This window comes from Miscanthus floridulus, chromosome 8 (assembly GCF_019320115.1).
Source record: "Miscanthus floridulus cultivar M001 chromosome 8, ASM1932011v1, whole genome shotgun sequence".
Taxonomy (NCBI): domain Eukaryota; kingdom Viridiplantae; phylum Streptophyta; class Magnoliopsida; order Poales; family Poaceae; genus Miscanthus; species Miscanthus floridulus.
Genome location: NC_089587.1, coordinates 171,894,940 through 171,906,656, shown reverse-complemented (window position 1 = coordinate 171,906,656; position 11,717 = coordinate 171,894,940). Strand labels below are relative to the sequence as shown.

The following is an 11,717-nucleotide window of genomic DNA, read 5'->3' as shown; positions in this document are numbered from 1 at the left end:
TGTAACGTGATCCTGCTCGGAAATCGTGGATGATTCGGGGTTCCCCGAGGACACCCGACAGACTTCTTAAGTTACCAGGAACATATACATAGTTGTCAAAGGTCGATGGACAGTGACAAGTGCATGTGGGACCTATAATTTAGGAGGTTCTGCCACAGGTCTTCCTGGGAGGTGTTTGGGAGTCTACCAGGTGAAAATTGAGCTTCAAAACGACCTAACCAGCTTGTTGGACGGTTTTGTCGATTCGTTACGTTCTTCCTGTGATCAAGGTCTTGTGCGACCTCGGATGTGCTAGCCCTTGCTGGTGTGTGGCCCAAATTAGCGTTAACACATTTTTTGACGACTCTTCTGGAGAAAGAGAAGAAGATCCAATCTACTGGCAGCACGTCAGACAATGATAAGCCTAAGGATAAGGGTGATCACAGTGATCCCTTCACCAAGGGAATATCAAGAATCCGACACCAATCGAAGAGCTTCCCGAGGATCTTCGTCAAAAGATCAAGGTCAAGTTCTCCGCCGATCTACAAGCGTTCCTTGCAAGCTGCAATAAAGATCGATGGGGCAAAGCTACTCAATACCATGAGCCCATCTTCGGTGATCCAGACACTTCTACATTTGCTGCACCACAGGTAAAAACTAATGAAGAGGTAGAAGATCCTTATCATACTCATGCTGATTATGCTAAGATGTTGCAAGATCAAATTACGATTACTGATAATAATGTCATGACTGATGTTAATATGCTTATGGCATGCATGGATAGGCTAGAGGGTAAGACGATCGATTATGTTGATACATATGCTAACGAATCAGCTTCTAAGCAACCTCAATATGGTATGCCTTACAACTTTTATGATAAGCTTGTATGCGGCGGCTAACAAAGCCAAATTGGCCTCTTTGGCGACTGAAACCGATAAGGCCAATTTAGGTGGTGTTAGCACATCTATGTCGGTGGTCACTTTTGCTTTAAGTTAGGCTCGTAACACGCAAGGCGATCATGGACCAGTAGTGAATCGAGCTTCAGCGAGGTATAATACAGTTCTTCCTAACCCACCGAAGTCACCGAGTCAAATTCCTATGCTTAGTAGTGCACATGTGGCTCCTACTGCCGATTTTAATGAAGCTACCAATAAGTTTAGATATGAATTGTCAAAATCTATTGAGAATAGCTTTGGCGTGCAAATTAAGTCAAGTAGGACTACTTAACATAAGTTGTACTATCCGCATTTTGATTTCTTTAAAGCTCCCAATGGTTGGAGGGTACTGGAATTTTATAAGTTTAGCGGTGAAGATAACAAATCTACCATGGAGCACATTAGTATGCTTCTTGCTCAAATGGGTGAAGCTAGTAACTTGGATTTTATGAATGTTCGACATTTTCCTTTGTCTCTTACCAGTACAGCTTTTTCTTGGTTACATCTTTACCCGTTTGTTCTATTAGTTAATGGGCTCAATTGGAAGAAAGGTTGCATGAGCACTTGGACAAGTAATGAGGTGAAGAATGTAGGGAAGGTGGTGAAACCTCAATGCGCCTTTGACAAGTTCATGAGCAAATACAAGAAAGAGAAGACCGATTCTATGAATCGGCTGTTAAAAAAGAGAGAGCCTACACCTCCTAAGCAAGAAGAACCATTCAAGCAGATTGTGGTGTCACAAGTAGTGACTCCATTGTAGGAACAAGTTGCTCCACATGTGTCTCGTTGGGGGTCCTTCGGCTCAACCTCTTGTACAACCAATGTGGGGGCCCTATGGAGTTTAGGTGCCATATTCCGGCGGCATGGGGAGAGCTTGCTAGGATTTCGGCGGGCGGCCCACTCTCCTTCCTCAACTCCGACGGGCTTAGATGGGGGTACAGGGGGAGGCAGGCTGGTTAGGCGGTGGGGACGGCGAGAGGGCGGTGATGGAGGCGGCCGGGCCAGGGCAGGGTGGGCGCGTCCATGGCCGGAGCTCACCGCAGAAGGAGGAGACGGTGGACGGGAAGAAGGCTGCCACCGCAGGTGTGCTGGGGTTTCGTCGGTGCTCCGCGGCCGTGGAGCTCCTGCAAAACCATAGCGCTCCACGGCAGGACGGTGTACAGCGCCGGGGGCGAGGACAAGGAGGCGGGCGCGGCCACCGGTGAGGCGGGTGGGGGTGGGGCGCGAAGAAGAATGGGCGCGAGAAGGAGGAAGAAAGATGGCGTGAGGAGGAAGATGACTGTCAGAGTCACCTGCCGCCGATATATAGCCTTTCGATCTAACCGGATAAAACATCGCCTCAATTCGTATGCCTCCTATGTTATTTACAGGAGAGCAGGCCGAAGCCGAAGCAGCAGCAAACTGAAACTGCAAGCGAAAGAAAAATTTGCCATACACATACACACTACCCAAAGGCAAAATTAAAAGGCACACTACACAGCAGCACTAGTACACACGCACGCAGCGATCAATTGTGAGTCTGACATGCGTGCCCGCCCTACACGTCCATTCCTTCGACGGCCTCCGTCACGGCGACGAAGTCGTCCATCTCCTTCTGCCCGGCGCCGTCGGGCGCCACTGCCGCCGGCAAGTTGCTAGCCTTGTACTGGTGGCGCCTGGCGAAGACGATGAAGACGGCGAAGTTGGCGACCCCGAGCACGGCGAGCATCGAGTAGAAGAGGTCGAGCCTGCCGCGGTCGAGGTTGTTCCGGATCCACGCGCCCCTGGTGACGGCGTCGACGGCGAAGACGAGGAAGGTGCTGAGGAAGAAGCCCGTGGAGAGCGTGACGAGGAACAGGCCGGTGCTCATGGACTTCATCCGCTCGGGCGCCTCGCGGATGAAGAACTCGAGCTGCCCCACGTACGCGAACGCCTCGCCGGCCCCCACGAGGAAGAACTGCGGGACGAGCCAGAAGGCGCTGATGGCGACGTGGCCGGGCCCATTGGACGCGTCGCGGCGCTTCTTCTCGACGAGCGCCGAGACGGCCATGGCGGCGACGGAGAGCGCGAGCCCCGTGCCGACGCGCTGCAGCGAGGTGAGCCCTTGCGGGCGGCCCGTGAGGCGGGCGGCGAGCGGCACGAGGAGGCGCTCGTTGAGGGAGGTGAAGAGCAGGATGGAGATGAAGAGGAACACGGAGAGGGAGCCCGCCGGGACGGCGAAGCCGGCGCCGGCGCCGGAGAGGTGGCGGTCCATGCGCGTGGCCTGCTCCACCGAGAAGGTGGTCATCTGGGAGTAGACCGTCCAGAAGAGGATGCACGTGGACCAGATGGGCAGCAGCTTCACCACCATCTTCACCTCCTCCACCTCCGTCACCGTCGACGGCGCCGCCACCGCCGAACTCGCCTGCTGCTTCCCCGCCGGCGCGGACAGGTCGGCCTCCACGATCGCCGCCTTGTCAAGGCACCTGCATTATGCATTCACGGCAACAGAGAAAAAACGATCAGCGATGCTAGGAGCACGTGTGTCGTGAACTGGAAGTGCGCGCGATACACACACGTACACGTACAGTACTGTACATGATAGGTACTCCTACGTTACCCTACGACAACAGATGTTTGGCCGTGCAGCGATCCGACTACTCGGACTCATGAGCTACGTACTGCTGCTCAGTCTCATTGATTGTAGCCGGTACGCCGTGTCCGTGTCCGTGTCCGAGTGTGCGTGACTCATCACACGCCCGTGCTGTCAGTCTGTCACCACTAGCTGACTCAGGAGAGAGAGGGAGAGGGAGAGGCCGGCACATCGACCAGTTTTCGGCCGGAACAGTGTACGGGCTCTGGCGGCACGTCCACCTGTCTAGACTCTTTTGCCATCGCGCACGAGACTTCCAAGTTCCGTTGCGTAGGGCTGGCCACTGAGTTCAATAATTCCCTCTTTTGCGTGTTGTATTAGCCCGTCCCCAAGGCACCACGGTGGCGTGCTGCCCTATATGCCACGTCTCATCTAGCGTCACAGGGTTTGATAGCTCCGTTGGGTGTCAGGTATGCCTGTAGAAGCTGCGTTCTCCTTGGCTGACAAAAGGTGAAGGAGTGGATGGAGCTAGCGTTGTGGCAAGGAGGCACACGACTCTAACTTTACTTTTTCAGGACCAGTTCAGTCCGGGATGGAAAAGCAGCCTGAAGAGGTTCAAAGCTAGAATTATGTTTTTTCCGGATGGAGTAAGGCCTAGTTTAGTTGGTGAAATTTTTTGGAAAATGATAGTGTAGCACTTTCATTGTTATTTGGTAATTAGTGTTCAATCATAGTCTAATTAGACTTAAAAGATTCGTCTCGTGAATTTCATCTAAACTGTGTAATTAGTTTTATTTTTTATTTATATTTAATGTTTCATGTATACGTCCAAAAATTCGATGTGACGGGAAATCTTGAAAAAATTTGCAAAATTTTGGAAACTAAACACCACCTAAGTACACTTGTCAGGACCATGTTCAAACATAAATTGACCATGTTTGTTTCTCTTATAATCCGTCTTTTTCAGTTTGTTTTTTTTTCAGTTGGAACAGCGTTTTTATTTCACAACAAATCAACTAGAACAATATTTAGGTTCGTTTTTTCAGCGAAGCGAACGGGCCCATTATAGTCTGCGTTGAGGAATAAAAAAATCTTAGCTGCCTCGATTTACGTGGCTCAATACTTTTTAGTGAGGCTAATAACCGTGATCGCCTGCGTTGGGCGTGCCCTCAGCGACTACGTAGTACTAGTAACATCAAGGGTGCCCTCTCGGTTACCCGTTTCGGCTTCTCCAGCTCTGGTGTCCACAATTGAGCCGTGACACTGACACGAGGTTCGGACAAGTGGCATGTGATCGTACTAACAATAGACCTGCCCAACTCGCTCCGTCTTGCTCATCAGACATCAGATCCTATTCCTATCGCGTCCAGGACCAGGACTAGGGGGTCGGTCCATGCTAGTGCAACCATCACCATGGAAGTTTCATGTGGCTGGCCAGCTGGGGCTTACCCTTGAAACACGCCGTGACGATGCAAACAAACAAGGACGCTGCAACCGCATGCACGTAATCTCTGCACCAGCGGTTACTACCACGGGCTCGATCGTACGTACTGGTAGGACGTCATCGTGTCCCGCACTATGCATGACTTCCCGATCCGTGTGCCGGCGATGCAGCAAGCAATAAGGCAATGCATCCCAACCATAAGATTTTTATTTATTTGCCTCGAGGCTCGAGCTAATTAAGCTACTCTAGTCTAGCTAATAGGAGTAGCTAGTAGATTGTTCGCTGACGCTGAGCCTAACAATAACACACATGTGTGCCGTCAAGAAAAAAAAAACGTAATTCTAGCTTTCAACTTGACACGACGTAGACGAGGGAGTACTCCTATCTCGCTTGCTCTGCTAGCTGCTAAGACAGAGACATCATCGCGGAACGAACGAACGCGAGAGCAAATTAAAGGCAACCGAAAGGGATGCAACTGCGTTTGCGTTACCTGAGCCTGTCCGTGTGGGCGACCTTGGCCGCGGCGAACCCGTGGAGCTCGGCGGCGTCGGCGGGGAGCGTCAACCGGCGCTTCCTCCACGCCGTGGCGAGCACCCGCCCGATGACCGTGAGCGGGCTGCCCTGCGGGCGGCGGTACCGGTACCTGGGCGTGCCCGCCACGAACACCGCGACGGCGAGCAGCATGGTGACGGCGGAGACGCCGTACCCCCAGGCCCGGCCCACGTTGTCCTGCACGTACACCAGCACGGTGACCGCGAACAGCGACCCCAGGCTGATGCAGAAGTAGAAGCGGTTGAAGAAGAACACCATGGCGCGCTCCTCCCGTGGGTCACGCGCGTCGAACTGGTCCGACCCGAACCCGGACACGTTCGCCTTCAGCCCCCCCGCCCCCGCCGCGATCGTGTACAGCGCGGCGTACAGCAGCGCCAGCTGCCCGCCGCGCGCGGGGACGCACTCGTGGTGCGCGCGTGGCCCGCGGGCGTTCGCGCACGCCGGCGGGCGCATGCTCGGCACCGTCGTGTCAACCGTCAGCAGGCTCACGCCCTGTCAATTGTCATCAGCATGTTATTGTTAGAACAATAGTCGTGCAATGCGACACCTGCAGGCCAACATGTACATGTCACGTACGGTGGCGGCGATGGTGGCGGAGATGGCGATGGTGAGGTAGCGGCCGAGCTTGGCGTCGGCGAGGAAGCCGCCGACGAGGGCGAGCAGGTTGAGCGTGCCCATGAAGTTGGTCACCACGTTGGCGGACTTGGAGTTGGACAGGTGCAGCTCGCCCACCAGGTACGTCACCAGGTTCATGGAGATGCCCATCACGCACACGCGCTCCGCCAGCTCTGTGCCCAGGATCAGCCCGGCGCCCACCCAGCCTCCGGTCCTCGACTTGTCCACCGGGTTGCCCCGGAAGTCCACGGCCTCCTGCCCGTCGCCGCCGTCGCTGCCGTACCCACCATGACCCCCAGCGGAAACCTACACAACAAACGTTCGTGTATGTATATACATGAATCATCAGAGCTGAGCAATCATCACGACTCTCCACCACGAGAGGGTGCGGCTGTTACCATTTCTGTGCTGCTGTGGCTAGCAGCTAGCAGCTAGCTGTGCCTGGTGCAGGGCTCTGCAGGCGAAAGAGGACTCGCTAGGCAGGGAGCGAGGACGACGAAGAGGAAGGAGAGGAACGTGTGCGCTGTGAGCCTGTCGAAGAGGATGAGGCCGGGTGAGGATTTACAGGGGGCGCGCGCGCGGGCACACACATGATGAACCAGGAGACGGTTCGTTTGGCTGTGGTTTGTTCTAAACGATCATAAATTTTTAGCTGAAATAGTATTTTTCTCTCACATAAACCAGTCAGCGGTATTTCTTTATGAACCAGCAACGATACGAACCAGCCAACCGAACAGACTAAACGAAGAGGGGGCGTGGCTGCACCTGCCGCTGCTGCTCGGGATTCTGCTCTTGTTACTTTTTCCCCCACTGCAAATTGCATCACATTTAGGTTAGCTCCAACAACATCCAAAATACAAGACTCATTCGTTCTATGAGTAGCACTAGAGGTAAAATATTCAATATCTATTCGGCATCTTCTCCGACAATCAGATCTAAAAAAGAATCCTTTCTGTAAATGGGTTTTCAGGAGAGATGATGTCCATATTTAGATTGTGCCTCTCAGATAACCTAAAATAAATTTTCTATATAGGTACTCTGTAAAAAACTGATTTTATTTGAGTGTCTGCGTGGGTTGCTCGTTGGAGACACTTTGCTGGATTTGGGTAGCGTTGGTGAGGTGGCCAAACTCCAAAGCGAGGATGACGACTGGCGGAGACGGGGAGAGACTGTGCTGTTGCCCTCAGCCCGCGCGTTCGGCACTTCGGCCCGGCCCCCGGGAAGCGGGAACGGATGGACAAGTAGCGCGAGGATGACCTGGCGGGTTCCGGGCTGGGTGGATGCTGGCCCTGCCAAAAATCTCCGGTACGTGGTGGAGGGGAATTTGCTATTTCCCACCAAAGATTGCAGTTGCAGTGGCGGATCCTCTGCGCAGCATATGATCGTCTTTGGGAAGGCGGTGGCCTGGTCTTAGCCAAGTCACTGTATGCTTCAATGCTTGTCAGCCACATAATCCCCTCCCGTAACGTCTAGATCTAGCCCCATGTTACATGATTAGTATCTGTATCTCGACAAAAGCATCTTTGGATCTACGTTGGCTGAGTGAGTGCTTCTGAAGTGGTGCACAGATCGGAGTAGTATAAAGCAGTAACGCCTGATTTAGTCAGTTGATTAAGCCTGTCGATCGAAACGATGAGATATGACGCCTCATCTTTATCCTTTGCTATTGTGTTGATGATGTCTCACCATCAACGCAGGACATGGCAGAGAAGCTAGTACAAGAAGGTAAGCTGGATGTGGAGGGCATTGTATCATAGATTAGCTGATGTATCTTGAATCCCCATAACGATGGATGTATCTAACCTTTGATGCTGTTGTTTCCGAAAGGAGACATGTTCTCATTCTCACCCCTTGCGCGCCTCTACCGGACGTCGGCATCACACTTGCCCACACGCGCATTACGGCGCACAAGATTCCGATGATTAGGAGGACAAGTGCGAGGCGCCGCTCGCTCACTGGCTCGCGCGCTGTGCCTGTGCTCACGTGGGCCAAGGCAACGGCGACAGCGACAGCGACGGCGCACGCCGCGGCCACCGCGCGTCCGCGCGGGCCGGAGCTGCCCGTCACCGACGCGTCCGCGTGCCGCATCGCAACCCGCCACGAGCGCGCCGTCGGCAGGCCCCCCACTCGTGAAAGGCGGGGACGGCGGCGCAGCCGCCCAGCAAGGCCGGGCGCGTCCGAAACTGCCGCCGTCAGCGAGGACGTGTCATTTCCCCGTTGGGTGGAGCCCGTTGTCCTCCGCGACGTGGACGGCTCCGTCCGGCGAGCAAGAACTCTTCCTTTACCGAGGAGTGGGAATTTGTTTGGAAGAGCCCGGTGGGGCGCTGCCTACTAGGACGCGCGTGCGCGTGGCCCCCTGGGAGTGGGACTTGGGAGCTGACGTGGCCAGCGACGGGAGCCGTCAGCCCAGCCCGTCCCAAATTTGCGTGGTGGAGTAGAGTAGCAGCCTCCTTCATGGCGACGTGTTGCTGCATTGCATGGCTGCAAATCATTGCGCCTTTAATTTTATCTTTGGTCTTGTGTTCTCACGTCTCAGTTTCCCCTTTTGCTACTCGCGTGATTCCGTGATCGAGGATAATTGTCTCTAGTAAAAAGGAGCAAAGGTATCGTCGACCACACGAAAATTTGGTGCGATGGCACTCTCATTGGACGTGATGCATGTTTACGTGAAAACTACACATGGTGGTTGGAGTTTCAAGAGCCTCTACTTTAACTCTGATAATTAAGCTAGGGAAAAAATAAATCTAAGAAATTCTTAAGAAAACCAGAAACTCGTGTCCGTCAATTTCAGTCTTAAATCATCATCGATGTAAGGACCTCTCAGTTGTCCTTTGTCAAACCCTTTTGGTGTGTTTGTCAAGTACGTGGGAAGAGGCACGAGAATTAGCGGTGCGAGTTGATAGATGAAATTGAGGTGGGAAATTGATTTTTATTCTCAATCCTTGTTTGGTTCGTAGAGGGAAATAAGAAAGGGAATTGAGGATGAAATTCATATCCCCTGTTTGATGTTGGAGTTTTGAAAGGGAAATTAAAAGGCAAATCATGATGGACGGTGAGGATCTACTTTTCTTTTATTATGAACACAACTCACACCTAATTTCCACCCCTCCCCTAGAGAATTGATTAGCAGGAGTTGGTCCTCTAAACTCTCCTTTCCCTTCCCACCAAAACTCTCATTCCCATGAAAGAAACAAAAGATTCCTAAACTATTATCTCTAAACTCATATTCCCTACTTTCAATTACCCCCAACCAAACGAGCCGTTTAGGTTTGATAAAATTTATATAGAGAAGAGTAAGATAATAAGATCAACTGTATACAAAACACAACATCAAATTATAGCTGAAACGTTAGTGTTAGCGCCCGGACGTCCAAACAGACACTCGCGCCTGCACCCTGCGTACCGCTCGACCCACGTGATGTCTATGCCCCACCCGACCCCATGCGCGTTTACGCCCCCCGCTCGACCCCACGCGGCGTCTATGCCCCACCCAACCCCTCACGCCTCCTCCAGCAGCTGTAGTAGGCGGGTCATATTGCAACATGTGCAACACCACGATCTACTTTTGAAACATCTAGATGCAACAATTGCAATATACGTCTGAAGATAGATAGAACACTTGAGACATTAGCCTGAAACACTTGCAAAACACCTAAAAACACTCGAAAAACCATTGCAAACATACTCAACATTCAGATAAAATACTTGCAACATATGTGTGAAACATATGCAACATCCAAATAAACACACTTGCAACATACGTCTAAAAACAGATGAAACATTGGGAACAGACGTCTGCAACATACGTGTACAACCATTGCACATATGCAACATCCTGATTTACTTTTGCAACATCCATACAAAACACTTGCAACATACCTCTGAAACATATGAAACATACGCTTGCAAACATGTGTTTTCAGCGCAACATCTACTTGCTGCTTAGACGATTGGAGGCTTGTCGACACGGAGCTCGACGCTGGTGCAGAGCTCAATGCCGCGGAGTGGCGCGCAGCTTCGGTGGAGATGGCGGCGGGTGCGGTGGAGAACGTCGCGGCAGGTGGATGGCCCAGTGGAAAGGAAGGATGGTAGGCGGCTGCACTGCAGCGTGGTGGAGAGAGAGGATGGCGGGCGGTTGGGCGCGGTGCAGAGCGCTGTGGTGGTGTAGTCGCACTGGAGCACGCACACGGTGGAGAGATCCAGGATGGCGGGCGGTTGGGCGCGGTGGCGTGGTTGCGCTAGAGCACGCGCGGCTGGGCGGATGCGATGGTGGTGCGGTGAATGGAGAGGAACGATGATGGGCTCACAAGCAGATAAGGTTGGACGAGCAGAGACGCAAGTGGAGAGTTAGGTTGTTGGGCTGGTGTCATGGCCCATCAATGATTGTTCAGACGGACGAACGTCCTTAGCACAACATTACTTTAGTTGAAAATAGTTGGTCTAATAATGTTTGTGTAAGGTTGTAAAACATTATTGTTCTTTTTCTATAATCCTATTACTCAGCAGACATATTTGTGCATTGCAACGGAACGTATAACTTGTGTTGTCTATTCCAATATATCTAGGAATTGGACTCTATTGACGCATGCTATTCTAACTCTTATAAGCTTTGTTGTGAGTTCGACTCAAGGACCGGACAATTAACAAATTAGAACTTTTACCCCAGATCCACCGCATGCTACTATCCTTAGTAAACTTAGACATGACTCTTATGCTCGATGGATTGAAGGAATAGACGGACTCGGGAGAGAGCGAAGGTGGAACATCTGAGAAGAGAAAATTTTAGTCCTTAATACGCGATATAAATTAAACTTAGGATAGTTAGATTATCAGTCGTCCTTAATACAAAAGACTACATGGCCCATAGGTGGAGTTTGTTCAGGAAGGGCAATACCTATGATGAAGGAGGATGCGTGGAACAGTTAAGGACGTCGTATGTCCGTTTGGCACGGCTCCAACGCGGAACCAGACGAGGCCTAAAATGCTCTACACACGCGGCAGTACCCGAAAGATGCCTGTTACCTTCGTAATCATAGAATTGAACACCCAATCTGCCAATCGGCCGGGCGCCGGGGCACGCCTTGCACAACCGCATGCAAGCTCGGCAGCGAAACGTTCCCTGTTTCTCCGCGTGATTTTCCGGAGAATGGCCGCGTAGAGCTACAAGTGAAAGTGACCCCTCGTACGCGGACTCACGCGCCGACGTGTGAGGTCCACGCTGGCGAGTGCTGACTAAATCCAACAAGGACACGTGTCTGTGCAAGACGACTTGCAACGTCGTCGAGAAAATTAAACGAGCTACACGTGGGGGCGTTATGCTGTCTGCGTTTTTGGATGTCGATCACAGGCTTCGTCTTGTGCTAGCAGCAGCCTAGCAGCTCATGATAAGAACTGACATTTAATATTTACGGAAAATCAAGCTTCGAATTTGTAGTCTTCGATTAGCTCTCTTTCGGAGGTGAAGATACAGCACAGCAGTGACACTGACACACGGTAGTTGGCTCTTGCACACCTGTAAGTGTAAGGTTGCTGATTAACCCGGACCGTGTGTTGGAACTGTTGCTGACAGGACTGGGGCGGGGCACACACGATCACGATCATGATCACGCCGTGTACCTTCCAACATCTCCTCTGCCTGTCT

The 11,717-nt window shown here is 52.1% G+C and overlaps 1 protein-coding gene across 1 annotated transcript; it reads right to left on the bottom strand.

The window, feature by feature from the left end:
- Positions 1–2,233: 2,233 nt before the first annotated feature.
- On the bottom strand, positions 2,234–6,632 carry LOC136477541 (protein NRT1/ PTR FAMILY 6.4-like). The gene is made up of 4 exons (XM_066475744.1): positions 6,475–6,632; positions 6,038–6,382; positions 5,400–5,953; positions 2,234–3,358 (listed from the first exon to the last, which is right to left on the bottom strand). The coding sequence occupies exons 1-4, from the start codon at positions 6,475–6,477 to the stop codon at positions 2,452–2,454; spliced, it is 1,809 nt and encodes a 602-aa protein (XP_066331841.1). The 5' UTR covers positions 6,478–6,632; the 3' UTR covers positions 2,234–2,451.
- Between the last annotated feature and the right edge of the window lie 5,085 nt (positions 6,633–11,717).